The sequence below is a fragment of the Heliangelus exortis genome, chromosome 2 (assembly GCF_036169615.1).
Source record: "Heliangelus exortis chromosome 2, bHelExo1.hap1, whole genome shotgun sequence".
NCBI lineage: Eukaryota > Metazoa > Chordata > Aves > Apodiformes > Trochilidae > Heliangelus > Heliangelus exortis.
In genome coordinates this window covers 125,827,360-125,852,317 of record NC_092423.1, presented here as the reverse complement: position 1 = coordinate 125,852,317, position 24,958 = coordinate 125,827,360, and the positions used below count along the sequence as shown (strand labels likewise).

Below are 24,958 nucleotides of genomic sequence, written 5' to 3'. Positions count from 1 at the left end.
AATTACTTGTCCTGCATACCATCCAACAGCCATTGGAGCAGTAGTGCCACCCCACCAAGCAGTGGTTGCCACAGTATCATTACTGTTGAATGTCAAATATCTGAAAGGTATTAAAAAGCCACTTTGAGGTTTAGATGGTAAGATTTCATTCAAATCGGTTAATTTAAGACACACTGAGTATCAAGAGGCATAATCACTGAGCAAACAAAAGAAAATTGGAGAAAGGGAGTATCTCTTGAATTTAAGAGATGTTTCAAGCAAATATTACAGAATTTAGAAACCTTCATTGGAATGAGGCTAACAAGAGGAAACAAACTAGAGAAGCAAACCTTATGTGCACTGGAAGATACAAACGTGCCAAACCTCTGAGAGAATCATTATTTTGTCATGATGAAAGTGAAGGGGAAGATACGATTTCAGATACCTAAAAAATTCAGAAATTGTTTTTCTGTTCTGAAAAATTGTTTCAGAAATTATTTTTCTGAAAATTTCAGAAAATGTTTTCATCAGCTTTCATAGATGAGGTGCAATTCCTATACCAGACTTGTTATTTTTTGGGAATAAGAAAGTGGTCTCCCAGCCTAGGAAGCAGAAAAATTTAAAAAATGCAATAACATTTTCATGTCTCCCCATCTGAAAATTTAATTGAAGGTTGACTGCCAGCATCTTAGAAGGAAAACAAATCTGCCTAATAGGCTATTACTCCACTTTATAGTCCTACTTCGGTTTGGATGATGCTGATTTAGAAATTTAGGAAGAGTTTAAAAATAGCTTACCTGAAATATTAAATCATCTGATCTCTTATGTAAGGTAAGTCAGGTTTACAGTGTAGAAAATACCTGTTTTTTAAACTGTTGTTTAACATGTTGTGTAACATGAGAAGCTGTAAGACTAATATTTGCAGAGAAAAAATTAAGTAAAAACCATAAGATCTACAAAAGCACAATCATTTCAGCTCCACGGGTTTTCCATTGCTAAAACTTTTTAATTGACAGTGGAGGTATCTACAAAAGCTTTCACTGATTTTACAAAGATAAAGGGCAAGCAGTTACCACTATTCATGACTTGAGAAGAAAGCCCATTGCCCACCAGGAAAATTACATTCCAACTGCAGGTGGATGCTGATTTAAGTGGTATAGGGGTCACACTGACCTGATAGAAGCTCACACAGAGTACTTGTTTAATAGAAGCTAAGAAATTGTTTAGGTAGTCATCACCTTGTAAGGGAAATATATGTGCTACTTATCTATAGCAGCCTTTAGATAAGTAAAACGTCTTGTCGGCTTGTCTGAAGACTGAAGAAATACGCATTCCCAGAGAACAAGAAGTGAAAAAGTTTACCCAGAGAAGGAGCTTTGCTTCATTTTTACTTCATACCCACGATTACCACCAGGAGACACTACGCAAGGGCAGGAAGGAGGAGATTATGAAAATTACCTCCTGGGACTAATTTTAATACGAAGCGGGAGTAGGCGATGCAGATGTATCGGCGTATTGCGAAATCTAATGAATATGTAAAACTACAGTATAAATGACAAAAGCCTAATTGCGAGATCGGTGCACTACCTCCTCTTGCGCCCAGCGCTGAATAAACATACCCCTCTCTATAGCTTTCCAAGTTGTAGAGTCGTTTTCCACAAGTCAATGTGATCATGGATATCAGGAATTTGATGCCCCTGCTCCCTGTGAGCTGTAGCACAAGGAGAAATGGGTATTTCGAGCTATACTTCCAAAGTTTGTGACTGGAGTCGAACATTTGGGGCTTCCCCACAGCTGTCCTCTGTGGCTCCTTTTCAGAGCACTCAGTGTAAGAGTGTGGCAAGTCCTTGGTAACCTTCCCAATGGCCTTTAAACTCCTGGGCATAAGTTTCTTTCTTTTTATCAAAAAGCTAAAGACATGAATCTGTGTAACATTTCCTATTCTCCGTGCAATGCAAGGGATATTATCCCGCTGTGAAGGTCAGGGTAGAAGGACACAGCTGTTGAGCTGGAGGGGCCTCTTCGGGACCCACTGTCCCTGCTCTGCTTTACTTGGGGCCTCCACCCGCACCCTGCCCCCAGGGCCCAGCAGCCCCGCCTCTGCCTGGCCTGGGGCTCTCAGTCCCGGCCTGAGCTGTCACGGGCCTTGGAGGGACAGCTTCGAGTGCGCTGCAACGCTGTCCCGGGCGGAGGGCAGGTTCAGGAGCGGCGGTCCCTCCTCTCCCCGACCCCATGGGGGGCGCCGAGGCCGGGCAGGCCTCGAATCTCCCCGCTGCAGATGCGCGCTGGGACCGGCTGCAAGGCCTCCCCGTGACCGGCAGGCGGCGCTCCCGGCCCTTCCCTCGCACGGCGCGGCCTGGGCCTGGGCGTGGGCGTGGGCGCGGGCGCGGGCCTGGCCCGGGTATGGAGGGCGGGGGGGCGGCGGCGGCAGCAGCAGCGGGAGAGCCAGCGAGGGGGTTTCTCATCCCGGCCTGGCCCCGGCTCTCCGGGGAACGCTGTGAGGAGCCCCACTGAGGTGCCCCTCGCCGCCCTCCAGGATGTGGAAGCTGGTGCCCGCCTCAGGAGAAGGTGAGGGAGCGCAAACCCCACCGCCGCTCGGGGGGGGCTGGGCCTGGTCACCGCGAGCCCTTCTTCGCCCCGGCCTGCGCCTGCGCGGAGCCCCGGGGCTGGCGCCCGGCTTCGGGCTCGAGTCGCGGCGGGGTCCGAGAGGCCGAAAGTTGCCGGTCCGGCTGTACCCCCGCACGCCGAGGGTGTCGGCGGCGGGAGCGGGGCTCTCCAGGCGGTATTCTCCGTGCGTACTCCCCGGGCGAAGCTGCCTTGGCCCGGTGTGGGCAAGATGAGACAAGTCCTCGTCGCTCTGGGAGCTCGTCCGGGGCTGAGGCTCCATTTTTCCCTCGAGCACTTCGTACCGCAGCTGCTGTCTAACATAATGTGGGGCTTTTCTCTTTATGAACCCCTGGGGGGGGGGGTGCGGAGCGGTGCGCAGGCAGGCGGTGAAGCCGCCCACAGGGAGCCGCTTCCGCGGAGCTGGAGACTTGAGCGCTGAGGCAGAAGTAGCCTCGGGAATCTCTCAGAAAAAAATTCAGAAATTTTATATTAAAATATAAATTAGGACCAAGTGTTGAACTCAACATCACGTTGTTACTTGGATGCAGAGTTTTGATACTGAATTACCACTGTACTTTCACCAGTTTGCTTATCCATAGGAGCTTTGGCAGGTTGATAACTTTGATAACTGGTATCATATATCGGATCATATCCACTGTTCTTCTTGACTCAAGATGTTTTCTATATGACAATAATTCCTATCGCAGCTGAGTCTGCTCTTTATTTCTTGATGCATTAGGAGTGAATTTTGGATGTTCAATTACGTAGTGACAGCAGTACCTGATTCTATTGAAATGGACTGAGTGATGTCTTCCTGCCAGGAAATCTCTGTAGCAAGAGCCAAAGCACTGGTATTGTGAAAAGTATTCTGCCCAGTGTTGAGAATGAGTATTTAAAATGTAATTATTGATGCATTTCTGTCAAGAAACATTTCTGGTTCTGTTAACCAGTAGGTAACACACCCTTTGGATGTAGTCAAGACATCAACTGAAAAGCCACCAATACACTCTAGATCATGGATATTAAGAATGAGCTAAAGCATAGGTCAGAGACTGAACTTAGTATCAGTTTCATTACATTGTGAATCCTCCCACATTCATGAGGAGGATGTTTTGCTCTGAACCTGCTAAGAAGTTACGTAAATAAATTATGTACCCTTAGAACCAGTGTTTTAGAAAACCATCTTATGTTGTAAATATTTTTCTGTATGTAACAATCTTCAGCAAGTATTATAAGAGGAAAGTTGAGAAGCAAAGCATTAGTAAAAATACTATGTCCCTGAAAAGAAATGCTAGCACTTTGCTTTGTTTTGCTTTGTAATTGCTTTGTTTATCATAAAAAGTGGGAAAGGGGAAGAAAGATTTTCTCTATAAACTAAATGCAGAATTCTAGTCAGTCTAATAAATATGCATGACAAAGTTGAATTTCAGTCCCACTTCAAACTTGAATTTTTCTAAGTGCATTGAGTATTTTGGAGCTTTTTGCAAGCTGATAGTTTTATGTCTTTGGTTTGGTTTTGGTTTTGTTTTTTTCAGGAGAGCCATACCGGCTTCTGAGTGGTACAGAGTATGTTGTTGGTCGCAAAAACTCAGCAATTTTAATTCAGGATGATCAGTCCATTAGTCGAAGTCATGCTGTCCTGATAGTAAGTTGTCCTGAAACAACCACTGTAAGTATCCAGAATTTTATTGAATTATCAGTATGCATAAACTGATATGTGTGGATAATTCAGTCTGCCATGACCATATCTATTTTCCTCTGTTTTCTGTCAAACCATTGATCACCTGCTTTTTCTTAATCTTGACTGGAGTTTTTTTCCTCAGGGTTGCTTGCCTGTGTCGCAAAATTTAGCAGCATAATCCTGCTGGTCCAAGTTCCTTTTTATCACACAGTGAAAATTCATTAGAAATTTCTCTTAAAGCAATCATAGCAGGAATATTACACAGTTAAGTGTCATTACATGGACAAGTTTTAGTTCTCATTTCTGAAACGTGCCTCAGTTGTCTGCAGTCAGACTTTGTAAGTTCCACACCCTTAATTCTATATTTGCTTGGGGAGCTGAAAATGAAAACATCCCAAGGAGAATTAGCATGCAGCAATTTACTGTCACTTGTGTGTTGAAATGTTTACAGACATTTCAAAGCCAGTCAGCAGAAATTTCATTTATTTAGCCATATATATATATGCCTGAAATTAAATATATATAATATGTATTTGTCCTTTTAATACTGCAGATAGCATAAAACTGAGGGGAAAACCAAATCATTAAAAAAGGCTGTGTCAGTGTTCTCATTGGCTTACAAGCTATTTGGGAAATGTGGCAGTGTCTATTCTAGAGGCACATTGTTGCCACCATGCTCTGGAGCTTGTGGAAGGAACAGAGGAGGTGACCTGGGTACCTGTGCCAAGGTTGCATCCACAGGAAAACTCTGAGCCTTGCTAATTTTCATTAGCAGAGGCTTTGGGGCAGTGAATGTCTTTCACAGCCTCCAGAAAGACTGAGTGTGAGAAGTTTAGCTTCGAAAGTTCTGAAGCTAAAAATGATTTCTTTCATCCCTGCACAATGAAAACCTAAAGATAAATAATTGCCTGTAGCCAGCCTCATTGCCCAGTCTTTGTTTAGGATGGTGTTTTATGGGCTTTTTCTTATTTATCTCCTTCTTTGATCCATAATGGTAGTCAGTAATGGTAGTGAACTCGCATTCTGATAAACCATAATGGCTTATTTATGTTTGTTTTCAGACCGTCCCTGTATTAACAGTAAGAGATACATCTAAGTATGGTACCTTTGTTAATGGATCAAAACTTGATGGCACTTCAGTGTCTTTGCAGTCTGGTGACAGAATCAACTTTGGAGTCTTTGAGAGCAAGTTTAGGTAAGTGCTTTAATTGTGAAATACCAAGCAGAAAACTGCAGTTTTTTACAACAGTATTTTAGAATATCATACAGCTCAGCAAGGCATACTGCAATTTTGAGTTTTTAGAAAGCATAGGAGATGAGGAGTGTATCTGCTTCGGTAATAGTTTTCCATTACATATTTTTATAAATCATTTATTTTGACACTAAGAAATTAAAGTTGTCCACATCGAAGCACTGGTATTTTAGAAGATGACGTATCATGCACAGAGAGAGTTGTCAGGCTATCTTAGGTGAAGAACAAAATCCTAAAATATAAATTGCAGTAAAGATGGGAGGAAAGTATAGGGTTGGGAAAGAGCTTGTGTGAGCCTTTGGTAGCTGTAGCAGTGTAAGGAGAAAAGAACTGAGGTAGCTGGAAAAGGCATTGTGCAGCATTAGGCACTGAATGTATGTTGCTGTGGTGTGTTCTCTTTAGTGAACCCACCTTCCTGATTTTTCAAATTTAGCATGTTAGCCAGTGCTATTTGTTTGAAGCACTGCTTGAAGTGACAAGTAAATAGAACAAATTCTCATGACCATTAAAGCAACCAGAAGTTGGCTTTGTCTCTTAAAATTTGACTCAATTTTGTCACTGCTGCTGGAGTTACTTGATAGAAAACATGGCATTCCCTTCCACTTATTACAGTAAATGATACTTCATATTTTAGATAAGCATACCTGAAATGTGGTAAAGGAATTGTAAGACAAGAGCAGATACATCGTGACTGTGGTACCAGAAAAACTGTCTACATTTCTTTCTCCTTAGCAGACTAAAACAAGTGAAATAGCAGAATTTGATATACTATAATTTCATATGGAAAAATATGGTCCAAGGTAACAGCAATGTTAGGAAAAAATTACTTGAACTTGCATTCTACAACACTTATATTTTTTAGAATACTAATCTGTGAACAGTTATGTTGAGCATACTTTTGCCTTTGAAAGCCCACACTCAATTTCTTCAGATATTTACTGACCCTGCAGTATTTTTGAAGCACTAATGCTGTGTGATGCCTGTGAAAGACCCAAAAGTCCTTAGAAACATCAAGTCAAAATGTTATACTTTATGAATAAAAAACATCAATGTTCACTTTGCTCGGAAAATGTTTATTTTGGTCTGAGTAAAATTGTGAGTCTCTTTTTTCCTTCGCATTTCTTTGAGACAGAAACATAGTTAAGTCAGCTCTGTTCATTGTAGTAATTGGCTGAAATAAATTCTCTTTTACTTGTGCTTTGCAGAGTAGAGTATGAACCTTTGGTTGTCTGCTCCTCATGTTTAGACGTAGCTCAGAAAACTGCTTTAAATCAATCCATCCAGCAGCTTGGAGGCCTTGTAGTGAATGAATGGACAGAAGAGTGTACTCACCTTGTAATGGTATCAGTAAAAGTTACTGTTAAGGTATGTTGAACTTTTTCATATTGATGGCATTCCTTTGCAGCTTTCCTACAAATGCAAATTCAATTCTAGATCTGCTCAAAATTTTCGTCTATAAAGCTATGAAGTCAAGTCTTCCCTTTTCCAAGTTTAGACGTGGTGATAATAGGAGGTTGGAGGGAAAGAGAATGAAAAGAGCCAATTTTGAGACTTACTAATTTGAATCATTTACCTCATACATTTTCATAACTTTGGTCAAGACAGTTAAAGGTTGGCTGTTAGAAGCAAAGCTATCCTATTTTTCATTAGCAAGATTCAATACTGTACTTCTTGTTTGTGTTTCCACATCCAAAAATCTTAAAAAGCTAATATCAGTTGAGTCAAATTTCATCTTGTCCTGGTTTTGTCTGGGACAGAGGTAATTTTCTTCTAAGCAACTAGAATGGCACCATGTTTTGAATTTAGTGTGGGATTTGGTATGAAGAGTGTTGATAGTACATTGATGTTTTTAGCTCTTGCTAAGGAATCAAGGACTTTTCAACTTCCCAGGTTTTCCTAGTGCATGGATGCACAGGAAGCTGGGAGTGGAGCTAGAGCAATGGGTCTGAACTGGCCAATGAAGTATTCCAAATCATGTAACATCATGCTCTGTATGTAGATAACTTACTGGCTGGAAAGTCTTTCTCTGTTCCCAGATTACAGTTCTGGGATTTTTCTCTCCTCCAGAATTGTTAGCCAGGGATGGGATGGGCATTGATCAGTGAGTGGTGAATGGTTGGACTGTGCATCATTTGTTTGTATATTGTATTGTTTGTAGGATTACTGCTTTTTTCCCAATTATTAAATTGTTTTTATGTCAACAAGTGTCTTTGCTTTTACTTTTCCTATTCTCTACCCCATTCCCTGGGGTGCAGATGAGAGTGAGTCAGCTGCTCATTTTTTTAACCCTGACAGGTTAAAATCATGACACTGGTAAACTTTTGCCACCCATTAAGTGTAGCTTTTCTGTCTTTTCAGACTATATGTGCTTTGATTTGTGGTCGACCAATTATAAAACCAGAGTTTTTTGTTGAATTAACCAAAGCTATTCAATCCAGGCAACAGTTGCCAAATCATAAAAGGTAGGCATCACATTTTAGATTCACAGAATTAAATTTTTAAGAGTTAAAATACCCCATGACTACGAATTTATCTGATCTTATTTGACAGAATGAGATTTCTAGAACTTTATTTGTGGAAGAATGCTTAATATAACACACTTTATTATTCATACAATTTTGTTTCCCTCACCCCTAGAGCTATAAAATGAGCTTTTGGAATTGACTATATGCTAGGAGATGCTGCTAGGTCTAAATAGGAACTGGATTTGTTGACAAGTGTGAGACAACATTTGAAATCTTCTGGGAGATGATAAATTAAAATAGAATTATATTTTTGTAAAAGAAATTGTCAAGCTTATTTCATTATGTAGACATATTTTCTCAGTATGCAATTACTGAGTTTACTGTAAACTTTAGTTGGAAAAGAGTTAGCCTGACAGCTAGTTGTGTTCCCTGAGACAGCAGGGGTTTTTAATTATCTTTTAAGAGATATAATGAGTGTATTTAGCTTCTGTACTGTGAAATTAGGAGAGGGGAGCTTTTGAATATGAGTAAAGCTTCCACACACACCCTGGCTGTAAAGAATACACCAATGGTGCAATTATTGTCAGGGTGACAGAGCACTGGAACAGGCTGCCCAGGGAGGTTGTGGAGTGTCCTTCCCTGGAGACACTCAAAACCCTCCTCTTCTGAGGTCTCTTCCAACCCCTAACTTTCTGTGATTCTGTGAGACTAATGTGTATTAGCTTCCACTGTATGCAAATAAAATTCTCATTGTTTCCATGGTAAAATGAACTTGAAAAGGGAATTTTTACTGTGTAATAAATAAGTACTGCAGAATATCACTTTTGGTTATTTTGTCTGAAGAAAAGTGTAAATTAGCCCCATTATTGTATGTGAGAATGTCATCTGAGCCTGTGTTGCTACTGTTTTTACCTTGAAAAGGGACAATTCTGGTTTGTTTGAATTTTATGTTTGGTTGGGTTTTTTTGTGTTTTTTTTTTGTATGACTGACTGGTGAATTCACTGACTGGTGAATCTGAATTTTGTAGCTTCTATTTTCTGTTCTTGTAGCTTTTATCCTCCAGTTGATGAGCCTTCCATTTGCACTGAAAAGCTGGATTTATCTGAGCATCATGAGAGGAAAAAGATATTCAGTGGGAAAACTTTTGTATTTCTAACTGCCAAGCAGGTAATCAGGCTTTAAATTGCAAAAATATTGCAGAGGTAGCTAAGCAGAGTATCATTCTGGGTTCATCAGTAAAGAAGGATTTCTGTGCATTTATATTTTTCAACAAAGGGGAACAAACAGGAAACATGTGTTGGTGTACCAGTGATAAGTATTAATGCTGATAGTTCATTATGTTGATACTAATAAACTGGCTATATTTTAAGATTCTTTTTTTAATTTTTTTTTTTAATTGTCATTATCTACTAGCACAAGAAACTGGGTCCAGCAGTTGTTCTTGGAGGAGGGGAAGCAAAGTTGATGACAGAAGGCAAAAAAGAAACATCTTTGTTAGTTTCTCCTGAAGTTTGTGTTGTTGATGTGGGCTTGACAAACTTTCAAATACCAGGATGTGACTCTGTGAGAAACTGGGCTGATTCCATTCTGACCATCTTGCAAAGGTGCTGTGTTGTTCTCTTGTACAGCAGTAGGGTAACTGCAGGATTTCTGCAGTGATTTTAGTCATGGTATTTGTGTAAATATTTAAGCATTAAGATGCTTATATGGAGGGCATTTTCTTCACCACTTGAAGGCATTTAGTAACTAGAATTTCAAGAAGCAGGAAAGAAAGGACTTGGCAGTTCTATCAGGATTTGGTGAGTTTTTTACTTGGTTTTGTGTTTGGTTTTGGTTTTTTTTTTCTTTTTTGGAGGATCCAGCAATTCTACAATAATTCATCGTAATGATGCTGTTTTGAAATTACAGACAGCAAGTGTTTTTTCTTCTATTTAAAAGACATTAAAAATTAATACATTCTAAGAATGGGAAATGATTAATCTATGATTTTTCAAGAAATATATGTACTTATTTCAAGGTGAAAGGCACTTAGAGGTCATACAGTTCATCGCTGTCCTACTATTTGCACACAATTTTTTGAAGAGAAGCTTCTGTTTAATCAGCTTTTGGTAGTTTTTGTTTGAGAGGACACTGTGTGTTTTATATATGTTAGGATTTTCATTATGCCATTTAATTAAAACAGTGAAAGAAAAAAAATCCCAACCCTCAACCTGACACCTAAACCTTATTCCTCTGAATCTTACTGCTAAATAGAGAAAACTCTACTTGATCTCTTCTCATTTCTGTGGGACAGAAGAGGTGTGTGTGTCTGTGTGCCTAACTAACTTGTAGGAAGTGCTTGAATATTTTAAAGTCATTTTTCCAATCAAACACATTTTTTAATCAGAAGCAGAGCACAGTTGGTGAAGTGCCCAGAAATCAGGTGGAGAGAGATGCATTGGCCAGATTACAGGGATTCAGCAGCAGCCATAGCAGCAGGAAATGTGGAAGTTCATACCTATGGGATGGGGTATAATGATGGATAATCAAACTGATTTACTTTGTTGTGAAAATTGTAGTTTTTGAAAGGGTAAATGGAACAGTTTGTACTTCGTCATGTTTGTGCCCCTTTGGCTATTCATCTTGGAATCTGAATTGAGGAACATTTATTTTTCTGTGTGTCTTAATTTTATTTGTATATTAACAGCAAGGATCTCAGGGCTATTCCTGAGGCAGAAATTGGATTGGCAGTTATCTTCATGTCTACAGAAAAATACTGCAACCCTCAAAATCAGCCTGGCAGCAAAGGTAATTGGAAGAAGGGTAGCAAGAAATTAACATTAAAGCAGCAGCATTTCTTTTTGTACAGGGAAATCAAGGGCTAATGTTCTTATGTTTTGTGTTGCAAGACCACTAAAACAGAATTAGACTGTATGCAAGTCTGAAGAGGTAATTGTTTTTTAATTGTCTTGCAATAAACTGCATTGAAAAATACAATTTAATAATTATATCAATTCTAAAGGCTTGGTTTTATTTTGTGAAAAAAAGAATTTGATCAAGGGAAGTTCAGCTGCCTGCTAATAATAACTCGCTTGTCTCTACTTACTAAAAAATGTATTTTGAAGAGAGAAAGCTATGTGGTAGTGGCAGATCTCTGAAAAATATTTTGCCTGACTAGTATTCTTGTCTGAATAATTTATATATGATTAGTTGTCTATCCAGTTAGTTTAGAAAACTATACAAAATAAATTGATTTTCAGATTAAATTTAAAGATATTAACCCTGTAGATTTCTGAATATATCAGAAAGACTGATTCTTGTTTCCATTTTGAACTATTCAATTGGATTATAATCAGATATTTTTAATGAGTTGCATAAAAGGACAGTTTACATGCTAAGAGGGAACAAATGCTGTTGTTCAGGAGTTATAAAAAAATAGATATTAGTATCCTTTGACTTGGAGAAGACTATATATAGAAGACTATGAAGACAAGTGAAAGGGTGGACAGTATAAAAAGATGCATGTGGTCTTCTTTCTGTTTTACAGAAAAACAACTAAGTAGGGAACAGCAAACACTGTTTTGAGGCAATCCCCTGACAGTGGGGATTATGAGAAATTTGCTACAGAAAATGTGTATTCTAAGTTTTTTTTTATAGCAAATATTGTTTTTTTGTTAATGGAAATAATCCCAAACATAATAATCCCATGTTAGAGATCATCACAAAGCCATAAATATGTGCTCTGATAGGTTTGCATATTGCATAGTTTATTAATTACATTATGTCCATATTAAATTCCATCAGCAGAATTCCATGAGTTAAGATTCAGTGGAGTATTTAGCTAAAAACTGGATCCCAGAATGTGGTCTTTTAGAACCCCTTTTTTCTAATAAGTCTGCCTATATTTTTTATTAACATTAAATTAAGATCATTTTACAATAAGCTCATCCAATTAATTACTGTTGGGTGAGAATATATGCAAAAAGACACACATTATTATTTTTTTTTTATTAACCTCTTCTTCTCCATCTTAATGTTGCAGCTCCAACTAAAAGTACTCCTGCACCAGCTGCTTTAGGGCGAGCAATTTCTCAGAGTTTTGGTATGGATGAAACCATAATGCCAGCTGATGCAGATGACAGCACAGCCTATGTAGCTGATGCAGAAATAGGAGAGCAGACATGGTAAAGTATTCATGGACTTAGTTTCTAAGCTAATATTTACAAATAAAGCAATTATATTGCAGAGGAACTGTATCATTTTCATGGACAAAGATATGCAGTGTTTGAAATGGCAGTCATTGAAATGTTGTCATTTGTCTGCAGTGAGAGAAGTTCTCTTCTTGAGTGGCAGGTTAACAGAAAACATCACAGGATTCAGTTAAGATACAAATGTAGATACTGCATATCTGAATTGACCGTCTTAACTTTTAAAAATTTTTAAGCTATTTCACAATTACCAAAACATAGTTATGGTGGATTTTGTGATTTGTTTTTGTACATCTACATTGCTTGTAAGTATCTTCAAAGTACAGGTACAGCTTTTTTAAAAACGTGATATTCTGCAGTGTATGTCTGTGGTAACTTTGTGTCTTCACTTAATTTTTTTTTTCTCTTTCATGTAGTATGGAGATAGAGAATACTCCTCAGATGGACAGAAGAGGGAAAGTGGCTCTCGAGGATACAACTGCCCTGAAGAAAAACCCTAGCACAAGTGGCAGTGTAAATGCAGGGACATCAGTATCTAGAATAAACAGAACACCTGGGTTAAGTCAAAAAAGTCATCCTGTCTCACCATCCAAATTTTCAGAAGCTGTGAGGCCTAGTGAAACCTCCTCACGTCACCAGTCCAACTCAATTACAAATTACTTCCAGGTAGCCAGAAAAAGGTACATCAAAATATTCTTGACATTACTTTTCTAATTGTTGTGATGGTACTGTTTCTGGAAAATAGTTGTACATTTAATTCAAATCATACTTAAAAAGGTAATTTTTAGTTCATCTTCCTAGAATGGCAAACTTTTTCTCAAGGGTACTTACATTCAAATTTCAGAATGCAGTTACTAAACCCCAGGAAGCTTTTATTTTGTGGGTGCAGCTAGTCCTATTCAAAAATACTTTTGTAATTTTTTTCTTTTGTAATTACTTTCTGGCTAAGGGAAAGAACTGGAGAAGAGGAAACATCTGTACCAAAAGTAGCAAAACTGGAGAAAAGGTCATTGCCTGTTTCCAAATGCACTGAACCCACAGCTTCATCACTGTGGAACACTGGAGCAGAACAGCATCAAAAGGAAAATAATGTCCCAGACCCAAACTCAAATTCTCCATTAGAAGATTCAGGTACAGAGTTTACAAGGGAATGTGGCAAACTAGCAAGTCATAGAAAAGACACTAAAATTATTTCTAGTGAAACGCATGCATCAAAGAAGAGAAAAGAGTTTGATGACTTATCTGAAGATACAGAGGCACTAGAAATTGTGTTTGGAAGCAGAGACCTAGACTGGGAAGATCAAATGACAGATCATGACCAGGAAGGTCAAGGAAATACACGAAAAAAAAGATGTTTGGAAGCCAAAGGAAGCAGAGTTCAAGAAGTAAATGTAAAGCAGAGAGAGGAGAATAAAATGGTGGTAAGTTACATTCTTTCTCGGGTGCCTGATATGAAATGGATAACTGTGTTAAAAGGACACACATAGCTTCTTTAAGGATGAGGCTGCCTGCATACCTGAAGTGGCTTTGTAAAGTGTGTTTGCCTAAACCTCTTAAATCACTCTGAACTAAAATTTGACATGATGTACCTACTACAGGTAACATCGTAGTGTTATACCTCTCTAATTTTTGTTCCTTCTTCAGGACATTGTTTCTTTGTGAATTGAAAGCTGCTTGCAATCTAAAAGCTTTCCTCTCTTTTTGCTTAAAGTACTACAGATAGAACAGCAGAATATACCTATCCTTGGTCTAAGAGTAACCTTCTGATACTGTGTGCTGTGTTAATTATGTTGATCTTTTTACTAAAGTAATTCCCAATTGTATTATCTTTATGTAACAAGTTCTCTGAAGAAACCCTTAGCTGACCTTGTCTATTGAAAACCACAGCAAAACTGTTATTTTATCAGATGTGCACTTAAAGATTTTTGCTGACAAAAAGTCTCTTAATAGTTTAATAGTGACCTATTTGGGGTTAGTGTGTCGGGGTTTTGGTAGCTGGGGGTGGGAGATAAACAGGGGTGGCTCTTGTGAGAAGTTGCTGGAAGTTCTCCTGGCTTGGCCATGGCTGAGCCCATTAGGGAAGCTGGGTGGGCCTCTGTGAGAAACATATTTAAGAAGGGAAAAAAAACCAAAGGCAAAAAGGCTGAATAGGGAAAGGGGGTTGGGGGTGGGGAGGGGAGAGAGTAGGAGGAGGGGGCTGAGCAGAAATTTCCCCACATCTCATGGTTAGATCACATTTGTATAAATTTGTACATAATTCATTATTTCCCTTGTCATCACTACTGTTTTATGAAATCTCTGTAGCTCAGTTTTTAACCTGTAAGTCTCTCTCCCTTATTCTCTCTCCTTTCATGTAGGGGAAGGGAGAGGGTTAATAGAGTGCACCTATATTTGTTTAATTGCCAGGCCACTCTTAAACTGTGACACTATTTTATTCAGGTAAATTATATTTCCAGTAGAATACAAGGGAGTCTTCATTATAAAGCTCCACAGGCATATTTGTTACCTATACTTTTAAGTTGAGATGCACATTGTGTATCTAGCAAGACAGAATGTGAGTAACTGACTACAGGGTGCATAAAACTCACCTGATTTTTTAAATATTTCTTTTTTTTCAGTCACTGAAAATAATTTATGAAAGGTAAATTTGGTTTTAAAGTTTAGGAGAAAAGCAACCTGCAGAATACTTCCCTGTCTTAGTAACAAAATGTCCTTTCTGTGTACCTGTGCACATAACTTCTGATTATAAAAAATAGCATTTTCAGTTTCAAAAGTTTTTACAGTATTTTCCAGACTCTGGCAGGACTTTGAAGACAGGAGCAAAACTTGCTACTGATACAAAGTCATATGAATTTAAAAGCCCAGTGCAGTTTCTTTTCTGTCTAAATACTTTTACTGATTTTTAAATACTTGTTCCACTGTAAAGAACAGAAAATAATTTCCTCTAATTATATTTGCATTTAATTTCAGTGTTACAGTTTAAATAATTTTTAATTAAATAGAGTGAAGAGGAACTTGAATCTGTTCAAACTTCAGAAAGGAAGAGAGAGATCAAGCAAGAATCTCCAGTCTTGGTAAGAAGTTAATTTTAAGTTTGAATAGCAAACTTGGGGAAGCATTAAGAAATTGAATCAGAATTTTGCTTTTAAGAACATAGTATTTGCAGACCCTATTTCCAAGTAAAGGAGGTTTTGAATATTGTACTCTTTAAGATGATAATAGGTAAATTTGAGTAGTGCAGTTCTACTTACTGGCTGTGAAAAGGCAGAACTGGAGTTTATCTGCACACTTTTGTAATGGCACTTGGGTGGATACTTAAGATGACCGAAACTATAGAAACCTCATGTGATTCTATTAGCCCTACAACATCATAACAAACACAGCTCTGATGCCAGATGCTGAAAACTGCAAGCACCACAGCTCCTGTGAGAGCATCATGGTCACAGCAAAGAGAAGAGAAGGCCTTGAGGAGCAGAATGACAGAGGAGACCCTCCAGGGGCAGCATCCATTGAGGAAGAGCCACATCCCTAGCAAACTTCCCAGTTCATAGTGAAGAGTGATGCTTATGGTATGGAGTACTTTTGTTGGCCAGCTTGAGTCAGCTGTCCTGGGTTTCATTGCTCCTAGCACCTGGCTAGCTCAGAACTGCAAAGGACCCTCACCACTGTGGAAACCCACATCCTGTGGATGGCCACAAGCTAAAACCAAGTGTCTTAGCAACTGTGTTCTCTCAGAATCATGTGCTGCAGTCTTCTCAAAAATTGCAGCTTCCCTAAACAGAAAATTGATTTTGTAGCAAAACTAGGATGCTCATGTGTAAGAAAAAGTTGTTTCATTGATCAGAAGATGAAGTTTACAGCCCTAAAGTTGGCCTGAATGGTAAATGTGCAGGCTAGAGTTGAGCTGAAGATGTTCAACTTTGTCTTCCTTGAAGTCTGCTGGAGTTTCTGTTAGAGTAAGCATTCCTAGTGAAATTAGTTCAGGTAAGAAACAAGGTGGAGGGGAGGAAAGATGCAGTATTTAGATAATACCTTTTGTTTTCTTACTTGAAGCTTATTTTGAAATAAAATCCTAGTGAAAATGAGTTACGCTGACTTAATTACTGCAGTTCTTAAAGATCCTGTTTTTCCAACAGATGTAAATATGAGATTAATAAATTAGCTGAACTTCCACTTCTATTGGTAACATATAAGGAGGCCAAGAAGTACATCTATCTTCCTGCCTTCCAGCATTGCTACTGCTTCTCTCTCCTCAACCTTTTGGAATCCTAACTTTTGCTTCAGTTGTGCTCGTGATAATTTCTCTGAAGCTTATGCTGTCAGGTATGCTGTGTGTCTCTCTATACATTTGAATTGTTGCTTCCTTTTTCTTCCCACATAAGAACAGCAATAAACTTCAAGATGACTCCAGCAATCTTCCTAGCAGACTTCTGTTGACTGAGTTTAGATCACTGGTTGTCAGCCATCCAAGGCAGAACAGTGAATTTACAGAAAATACCAGCTACAAGGGGAAGAAAAATTTCAAAATGTTCCAAAAGGTTAGTGTGTATTTGAAATGGTCACAAGATGGCAGTGTATCAAAATAATAAAAAGTATTCTTTAAGGTTGTAGAAATATCTTATGAAAGATTTATTTTAAATTGATAGTAACTACAGAAAGAAACAATTTAAGTATGTATTATACTATTAACAAATATTTTGCTAATTGATTGAATTACCAGGCTGAAAAAGGCTTAACTCATGCTAGAGGGTTTACCTACTTGAACTCTGTTCTAAGCTGTTGCTTGGAATAAGTTGTTAAGTGATGCCTACCATAACTTCTGGTTTTGCCTCCAACAGATAGCAATTTGACTTGTCCAAAGACTTATATAGAAAACAGGCTGATTCAGAATCTTGCATTTTATCTTAACAAATCTTTGGTTTCTAAGTAGAACTAAATCCAGTATCTTGAAAGTAAGATTATTGCTTGCTTGGGTTCAGAAGATAATTCCAAGAAGATTCTTAGTGTTCAATGTAAAAAGACCATTTCAGCTAATAGTAAAAATATTTTTTAATATATATGGTATAAGATTACTAGTAATGCATTTCAGTAAAATATTATATAGAGAATGTGAGTAATATAATGTAACTTACAGCTTTCCAGGATTATGCTGTCATATTTAGATAACATTTTAAGTTTCTGATAATATTATCTGTTCTGCCATTGTATTAGTTTCTTATGCATTCTGTTGATAGAATAGAATCTCAGTAAAAATCAGGTTATAATGTTTTCAAAACCCATTTAACTTACTGTCCTATTTATTCAGCATGTGTAATGAGTCAGCTATGGTTTTTTATTTTTGTAAAAGGAGGGAGTTAACAGCTTTCTGTAAATGCTTTTTTTCAGTTCAGTATCTTTAAAATGTAGTCTCTGATAAATTTTATTCAGAGAAAGAAAGACCAGTTTTCTTCTGTTATACCTGAACATAACTTCTGAATTTGTTAAAACAAAGCCTTTACTTGCAGTGTACTTGCCTTGTATTGTAATTAGAAGGATTTATTGTCTGACAGGTAGCTTATCCAGGGGCTGGACAACTTCCATGCATTATTGGAGGATCAGATTTGATTGCTCACCATGCTAAAAAGAATTCAGAGCTAGAAGACTGGTTAAGGCAAGAAATGGAGGTATGGAATTGTTTATTAAAGTTGATCAAACAAAACTTGACTTACATAAATGGTCATACCAACCAGTGGTCATTACCTAAATGCTTCAGATTTATTTGGTTTAAAATAAAATCTCTGTTAGCTGTCACTCATGTTCATAGAACATCCATAGTGGAAAAGTTACTGAAAGTAATAGGTCAGTGGTAAAGCTCATTTTTGGCTGATTATTTTGTTTCATTCTATATGCAACGTTCATATAATCAGAAATATGAAAACCAAATCCTAACCTAAAAGAGAATGTTTGGGTTTTTTTTTTTTCATAAGCAAAATAAGCATTATAGAAACTTGTTACTTTTAAAAATATGAAGAGGAGCTGGGAAGAACTTTTATGTAGTTAGATGTGTTCCAGTTGCTATACAGTACAATTGGTATTCTACACTTAAAACAGAAAACACATGAGTCAAATTTTGTTGGAGTTTACTAAAGAGAGTAAGAACAAAACTAGTGGGTTTTTTATTATAAAAGTCTTCACCTTATATAAAGTTCTAAAAAATACTGTATTTTGTCATACAGTCCTGTTGCACTTTAATTTTCTGGCAGTTTCTTTAAAAATATTCACTGGTGTGTCATACTCACTTTCCACATTCTGGTCAAGATCCTTCAAGATTACTACAACACTTTTGATCTCTTATTTCTTTAATCCTCCTGTTTAGATAATGCTCACTAAAATTCTCTTTACATTTCTTTAATGGTGTTTAAAGACAAAATTATTTCTAGTAGAAAGTGGTACCTTGCACAAACTAATTTATTCCGTTAGTTGGGAGCAATAGTCAAACTTGAGGAGTGAAATACGTTATCTAAGGTGAATATGCACTCAGTGGAGTACTTGGAAAAAGCTTTCTTCTTCAGGAAAAAAACTATGTTAATGCAGGATTATATTGGTCTTCTAGATTGTTTATTAGCTTCATCCTTTACATCAAATGTTGTATAAACTTATTTTCTCAGGAGCAGAATCGCCATGCAAGAGAAGAATCACTTGCTGATGATCTCTTCAGGTAAGAGCCTTATGTTTATACTTACAAAATGTGTTTTTTTGCACCACATCCTTTTTTTGAACAAATTTCAGTTTTGTAAAAGACTTCCTTGAGTATTCTTTTCAAAATTCCATGTGTGGAATACACCCCAAATGACACATCAACTATTCTGAAGTTTTTTTTTATGCTTTAAACTTTCAATTTAATTCAGACTTGCTACAATTTTTTATTAAGAACATTCTCAAATAATGTTGCTGTTTTGATCTTACAATTAAGTGAATCACTTGAACTCCCAAGAAGAAATGATGAGAGTCTTTTTTCATTCAATTTTTTCATTTTTTTTAATTCTGGCCACAGCACTTGTCTGTCCCTGTACAGTCACTTGAGGGAGCTAAAACAACAGAATACTAGTTCTGTGAAAAGGTGATTGACAGGACTGCTTGCCATCTTTTTGGTCTATGAAGTAAGGATTCCCAGAATGTAAATCAAAAATTAAAAAACAAACAAAAAAATAATGTCCTTAATTGTGTACCTAATCTTTGAGACTTTACGCTGCTTTCAAACCAAATCATAATGAAAAGATCTCCTGCCTTTTTTTACTTGTTAACAATCTTCCTGGATGCCTTACCATCTTTCCAGTTTTCAGACTGAGAAGAAGAGGCCTTTTTACACCAAACATTCTATTCTCCTGGCAGTATAGTAGAGTCACTCATTCTGTCTTAATCAGTGGTTATGTCAGTGGAGTTCAAGTGATTTCTTTGGCTGGTTCACCTTGGCTGTTTGCAATTGCTTTTTACCATAACTCATTATATTTGCCTGTAAAATACAGTCCCTTTCAGCAGTTTTCTTTCAGTAAGTCTCACTTCAGATGTCTATTGCTTTTCTTGATCTCTCATCTCAAGAGAATCATCCTATACATTTAATTTCCTATCCTGTTACTGTATTACTAATTTAATTACTTAATTTAACTTTCCAGTTAAAAAACAATACTAAACCAAGTCTGCCAATTTCTGCAGATGTAAAAACTGGGTACAGCCTTCAAGTACATGTCAGTTCTGAAGACACTTATCAAAACATGGTGCAGGTTTGATTGCTGTCCTGTAATATTAACTGGTTCAAAATAATCTTGATTAATTTTAGCCTTCTAAAACACAGTAGTGGAAACTTATATGCAAATTATCTATTCATGCTTAGAAAAGTTTTTACCTCCAATTTGTTTTGCATGGTTGCACTTACAGAAGTTTCCACAGTCAAAAATATTAAAACCACACAATTTGATGTTCAGTGGTTTGTAACTTACTTCTAATTTGGTCCATAATCCTGAGTAAAACTACTTGACATAATATTAAGAGCTGCAATTTCCCATGAAAATTGCATTTGCAGATGCCATTAGAAAGCATCCTGGAGTACACCAAGGTAAATAGCTTGAAAGAAAAGCTGTGCCCTGAGCTGCTGCTGAGTGCAAACTGAGGCAGAGGAGGAAGGGAAGGCATGTCAGACTGTCTGTAGGACTGGAGATAAAGGGGTTATGTTCAGTGCTGGCCCTTTGTATCCTTCACTCCCTGCTCCCAGCAAGGTCTTTTGTTTCTTTGTGCATTCACTCACAGTAGTGGAATCAGTGGAACCATTTCAGGCCACAGGCACTGTACAGTTTGCTTTTTCTGATAATGTTGTTTGATTTCTTTCTGTCTGGAAAACATCATCCAGGCTTCATTTAATAGGGAAAATGGCTGGAGGTCAGGTGGGGGAGATTACATAAAAAGATGTTCATGACTTTCAGTCATCTCCATGGGCCTCTTATAGACAGTAACAAACAGGGTTGAAGCTGTTTTGGTGTTTTGTTGGCAGGTTTTTGTCATGCATCATCCCCTTCTCCTGTCTGCCTATCTTTGATCCCTGTCCTTCCTCCCACCCCCAAAAAAGGATTTGGGTTTCCGGACATAATTGAGTGTTACAGCTCATGTGTTGCAATGCTGTAGCAGTAAATTCCAAAAAATCCTTTGAGATTTAAAGTAAGGATCTCATTTTCTTTAGGAAAGACTTATTTTCATAGTTATTATGTGAAGAAACAAGCTTTTTGACTTCTCAGCTACCATGCATTTGGCTAACACTAAGGTACAACATTTAGGTAGAAAAATTTGTATGGTGAAAAAGGATGTTTTAGTCCAAAACAGTAGCAAGGAAACATGATACATATGTTCATATGCACTAAGAGTACTTCAGAAAGAGTTTGCACTATTAGCAGTTGATAATAGAACATTTCTTTCAAAGGGTACACATTTCATTTTTGCCTGAAGTCCCAATTGTGTAGCAACAGCAATGACTTCTAATGCCTTTCTAGCTATGTGGTGATGTAATTTGGCTCACAAGTTGTCACATTTTCCTGCCTAAGCAAATAAAGTCTTGATGAATGAGAGCAGAATTAGTGGAAATAAAACTGCCTGATCATTCAGTTGTGTCCATAAGTTATTAATGCATGAATACAAAACACATCAGAATTTCAGAGAAGTGACACAGAATTATGGGAGATGAAACACAAATGGAGAGAAAGAGAAGGCAAAGGGGTAGCAATGTCAAGCTGTGTCAGTATAAGGATATTTCAGTAAATCAGGTAATGATTTGGTATATCTTTTAACTGCTTCGTGTATTTGGCAGTCTGGTTAAGTTCCCACTGGCTGGAAAAGGGAAACATAAGCCCAATCTTTAGAAAAAGTTTAAAAAGGAAGACGTAGGGATCTATAAATAATGCCTGACAGATTAGGTGGACTTCTGTGATGAGGTTACAGCATTGGTGGATAAGGGAAGAGCAGACGATATCATCTACCTGGACTGGTGCAAAGCATTTGGCACTGTCCTGCAAAGCATCCTCCTCCTGTCTAAATGGAGAGAGATGGATTTGACAGATGGACCATTTGGTAGATAAGGAAATGGTTGGATGGCTGCATGCAAAGAGTTGAGGTCAATGTCTTCTTCATGTCCAAATGGAGATGAGTGACCTTCCTCAGGAGTCAGCACTGGGACCAGTGCCATTTAACATCTTTGTTGGCAACATAGGCAGTGGAATTGAGAGCACCCTCAGCAAGTTTTGATGATGACACCCATCTGTGTGGTGGGGTCACCATGCAGGAGGTAAAGGGTGCCATTCAGAGGGACATTTACAGAGTTGAGAGGTAAAACTGCATGAAGTTCAACAAGGACAAATGCAAGTTCCTGAACCCTGGGTTGTGGCAATCCCAAGCACAAGTACAGGCTGGGTAGAGGAATGGATTGAGAACAGCCCGAAGGAAAAGGACATGGGGTGGATGTTGATGAGAAGATCAGCATGAGCTGGCAATGTGTGCTTGCAGCTAAGAAAGCCAACCATATCTGGGCTACATCAAAAGAAGTGTGGCCAGCAGGTTATTCCCCCTCTGCTCCTCTCTTGTGAGACCCCACCTGGAGTACTGTGTCCAGTTCTGGAGCCCCCAGCACAAGGACATGGAGCTGCTGGAGTGAGTCCAGAGGAGAGCCACAAAGATTATCAGAGGGCTGAAGCAATTCTCCTGTGGAGAAAGGCATCCCGGTACCTGAAAGGGGCCTACAAGACAGCTGAGGAGGGGCTTCTTGCAAGAGTGTGTAGTAATAGGACGATGGGGAACAGTTTCAAACTAAAAAAGGGTAGATTTTGGCTAGACATTAGGAAAAAAATCTTTACTGTGAGTGGTGAGACAGTGGCACAGGTTTCCCAGGGAAGTTGTGGCTGCCCCCTCTCTGGAAGTGTTTAAGGCCAGGTTGGATGGGGCTTTGAGCAACCTGGTCTGGTGGGAGGTGTCCCTGTCCATGCCAGAGAGGTTGGAACTGGTGATCTTTAAGGTGCCTCCCAGTCCAAACCATGCTGTTATTTTATATCCAGAAGGCAGATGTAAAATACTGAAAATTACTGGGAGCTAAGTAAAGGGGGAACGTAAGGCAAGGAAGTGTTTTCTGTGGGAATAGGAAGCAGCCAGAAGGGTTTTGTCTGAATGAGTTGCAGCCTTTTTTGTTCATCTGTTTTTGGTTTTGTTTGGGAGAGACCTAACATGATACATTAAAGGCCTGGAGAAGCTTGCTCATGTATCAGATTTGAAGTTTTTAAGTAGCTAGGAAGTCAGTGAAAATGGTGAGCTCTAGTTCATGCCCAGGTTTTAGCTTATGCATCCCTTAAATTGTAGCACCAGGAGTTAATCACAAACTGCAGGCGGGGAAAGGGCTGAGCTCTGCCCAGTTGCTTGCTAGGAATGTATAATAAAACTATTTGCATCACATTGTTAATTTTGAATATTGTTAAGTTTTACTTAAATTTTCTTTTTTGCTGCAGGTATGATCCTAATGTGAAAAGAAGAAGATAAACTGTGACCTGAACTTACAGATTTTCAATGGTAGTCTAGCAAAAGCTGCTGTTTCTTAGATTTGCTGATTAAAGTGTGTAACATGCACCTACATGTGACCATTTGAGCAATCTGTTATTGTAAGACTTGTTTTTAAGTCTTACTTTCATTAAAGAAAAAGAAACATTTCTTCCCCTGTTTGGTAATTATGGATTGCACCTTTTCAAGACCCAAACATAATTTGCTTCACAGTAATGCTCTGTAAAATACCATAAATACGTTGGGTTTCATTTTAGGTCACTGGTCAGTGCTGTTGTGGAGAAAAAAGGAAGTTTGCATCAGGCTTTTTGTTATTTCAGAAAGGCTTTGTTAATTAAGAGTTTTTTATATTGTCAATTTTTTTCTTGAGGTGTAGGTTTTTGAAGGCTTCATAAATAAGTAAGACCAAACTTTTTGTCTAAGTGAACAAGAAGTATTTAATATTGAAAAGGTCAAGCTTCTTTCTGGTTTTGAAGTTGGTGACATCCAATTATTTGTAGCCAGCAACCAGTTTTGTCTGATGGCAGACTTGAAACAAATGTTTAGATTCTAAAATTCAATTATTTTTGCACTATTATGTCTTCAAATCTTCAGGATTTGTTTAAGCAGCCTACAGTTATACTATAAACACTCTTACAAACTCAGGAAAAGATGCCAAGACTTTTGCAGCAGCAACAGTTTAATTTTGCTCTCTTAGGAAGGGAGAGAGAGGCAGCTTCTTTCTCTGCAAATTTCCTTTCCTTTGCATATAGGACAGAGCTATGTTTGAAAAGGGCTGTTTAAGAAGAAAAGATATATAAGGAAAACCCATAAGCTGCATGATGAGAACCATCAGATTGTAAAAGTTTGTGTGCATTCCTCAGAAGTATAAATTCTGTTATAAAGATGTTTCATATCTGTAATTTTTTTATTTACAATGAGATTCTAGTTAGAGGGGGACAAGATTGAATTTGATAGTTTCTAGAAGTCATTTCTTGGGCATGGGAGGGAACCAAAACCACCCCAAAAGTAAGGCTTAAAAATGAAAACTGGTTGTAAGGTGGGAGAAATTGCCCTGAAAGATAAAAACAGAAAAACAAGAAAGCCCCAGATGGGGGTGTTGCAGAGAAGCCCTTGTGTTATCCATAGCCTTGCTTTTTTTCAGTCACTGTGTAAAAAAAGGTGCCCTTCAACATAATTCCATCATCTCTGTTGGCAGTAAAAACTATGCAACAGTTACCTGGTTTGGGGTTAGGAGAGCTCATCTTAATGATCTGAAAATTTGGAATCTGAAGTTTTCTTCTGGAAGCAGTGAGAAAAGCCTTCCAGACTATTGCTCAGCAGTATGAAGCCATCAAATACAGATGGAGAGTAGCTCCATTGCATCCTGTTTCAAGAGGCAGGATGGTAGGATCTCCTCTCTTATCTAAGAAATGTAATTTGGTTGATGTCATTGAATTTAAGTACTCAATAAGAAAGCTCCTTCCTCTGATGAGAGCTCTGAACATGCAAGTGAGATGACCAGGGCTGTTTCAAGCAACTCTGTTGTCTATCAGATTTGAAGAGCAGCAGTCTGAGATCTGTCTGAATATCAAGACAGCAGACAGTGCTGAAGCCAACATAGTTACATGGTCTAAGAAAATACTTGGTCTTCAAAACCCAGTGTTTCCTCAGGTCTGTTTTGGTCCTACGGTCTGATCTTCTTAATCACTTGGTCAGGATTCCCTAGAGTGACCCACAAAGTGC

The 24,958-nt window shown here is 38.1% G+C and overlaps 1 protein-coding gene across 3 annotated transcripts; it reads left to right on the top strand.

Moving 5' to 3' along the window:
• Positions 1-2,350: 2,350 nt before the first annotated feature.
• NBN (nibrin) lies at positions 2,351-23,306 on the top strand. Of its 3 annotated transcripts, none has more exons than XM_071737910.1 (16): positions 2,351-2,547; positions 4,122-4,255; positions 5,329-5,462; positions 6,725-6,884; positions 7,878-7,981; positions 9,035-9,152; positions 9,399-9,589; positions 10,672-10,772; positions 12,007-12,148; positions 12,589-12,852; positions 13,122-13,593; positions 15,175-15,246; positions 16,555-16,710; positions 17,722-17,835; positions 18,820-18,869; positions 23,185-23,306. In XM_071737910.1, the coding sequence occupies exons 1-16, from the start codon at positions 2,517-2,519 to the stop codon at positions 23,213-23,215; spliced, it is 2,274 nt and encodes a 757-aa protein (XP_071594011.1). In that variant the 5' UTR covers positions 2,351-2,516; the 3' UTR covers positions 23,216-23,306. The 3 variants fall into 3 exon arrangements, with proteins under 3 accessions (XP_071594011.1, XP_071594012.1, XP_071594013.1); XM_071737911.1 differs by having other exon boundaries at positions 2,357-2,547; positions 13,122-13,590; XM_071737912.1 differs by lacking the exons at positions 17,722-17,835; positions 18,820-18,869; positions 23,185-23,306 and having other exon boundaries at positions 2,357-2,547; positions 16,560-16,698.
• The last annotated feature ends 1,652 nt before the right edge of the window (positions 23,307-24,958 follow it).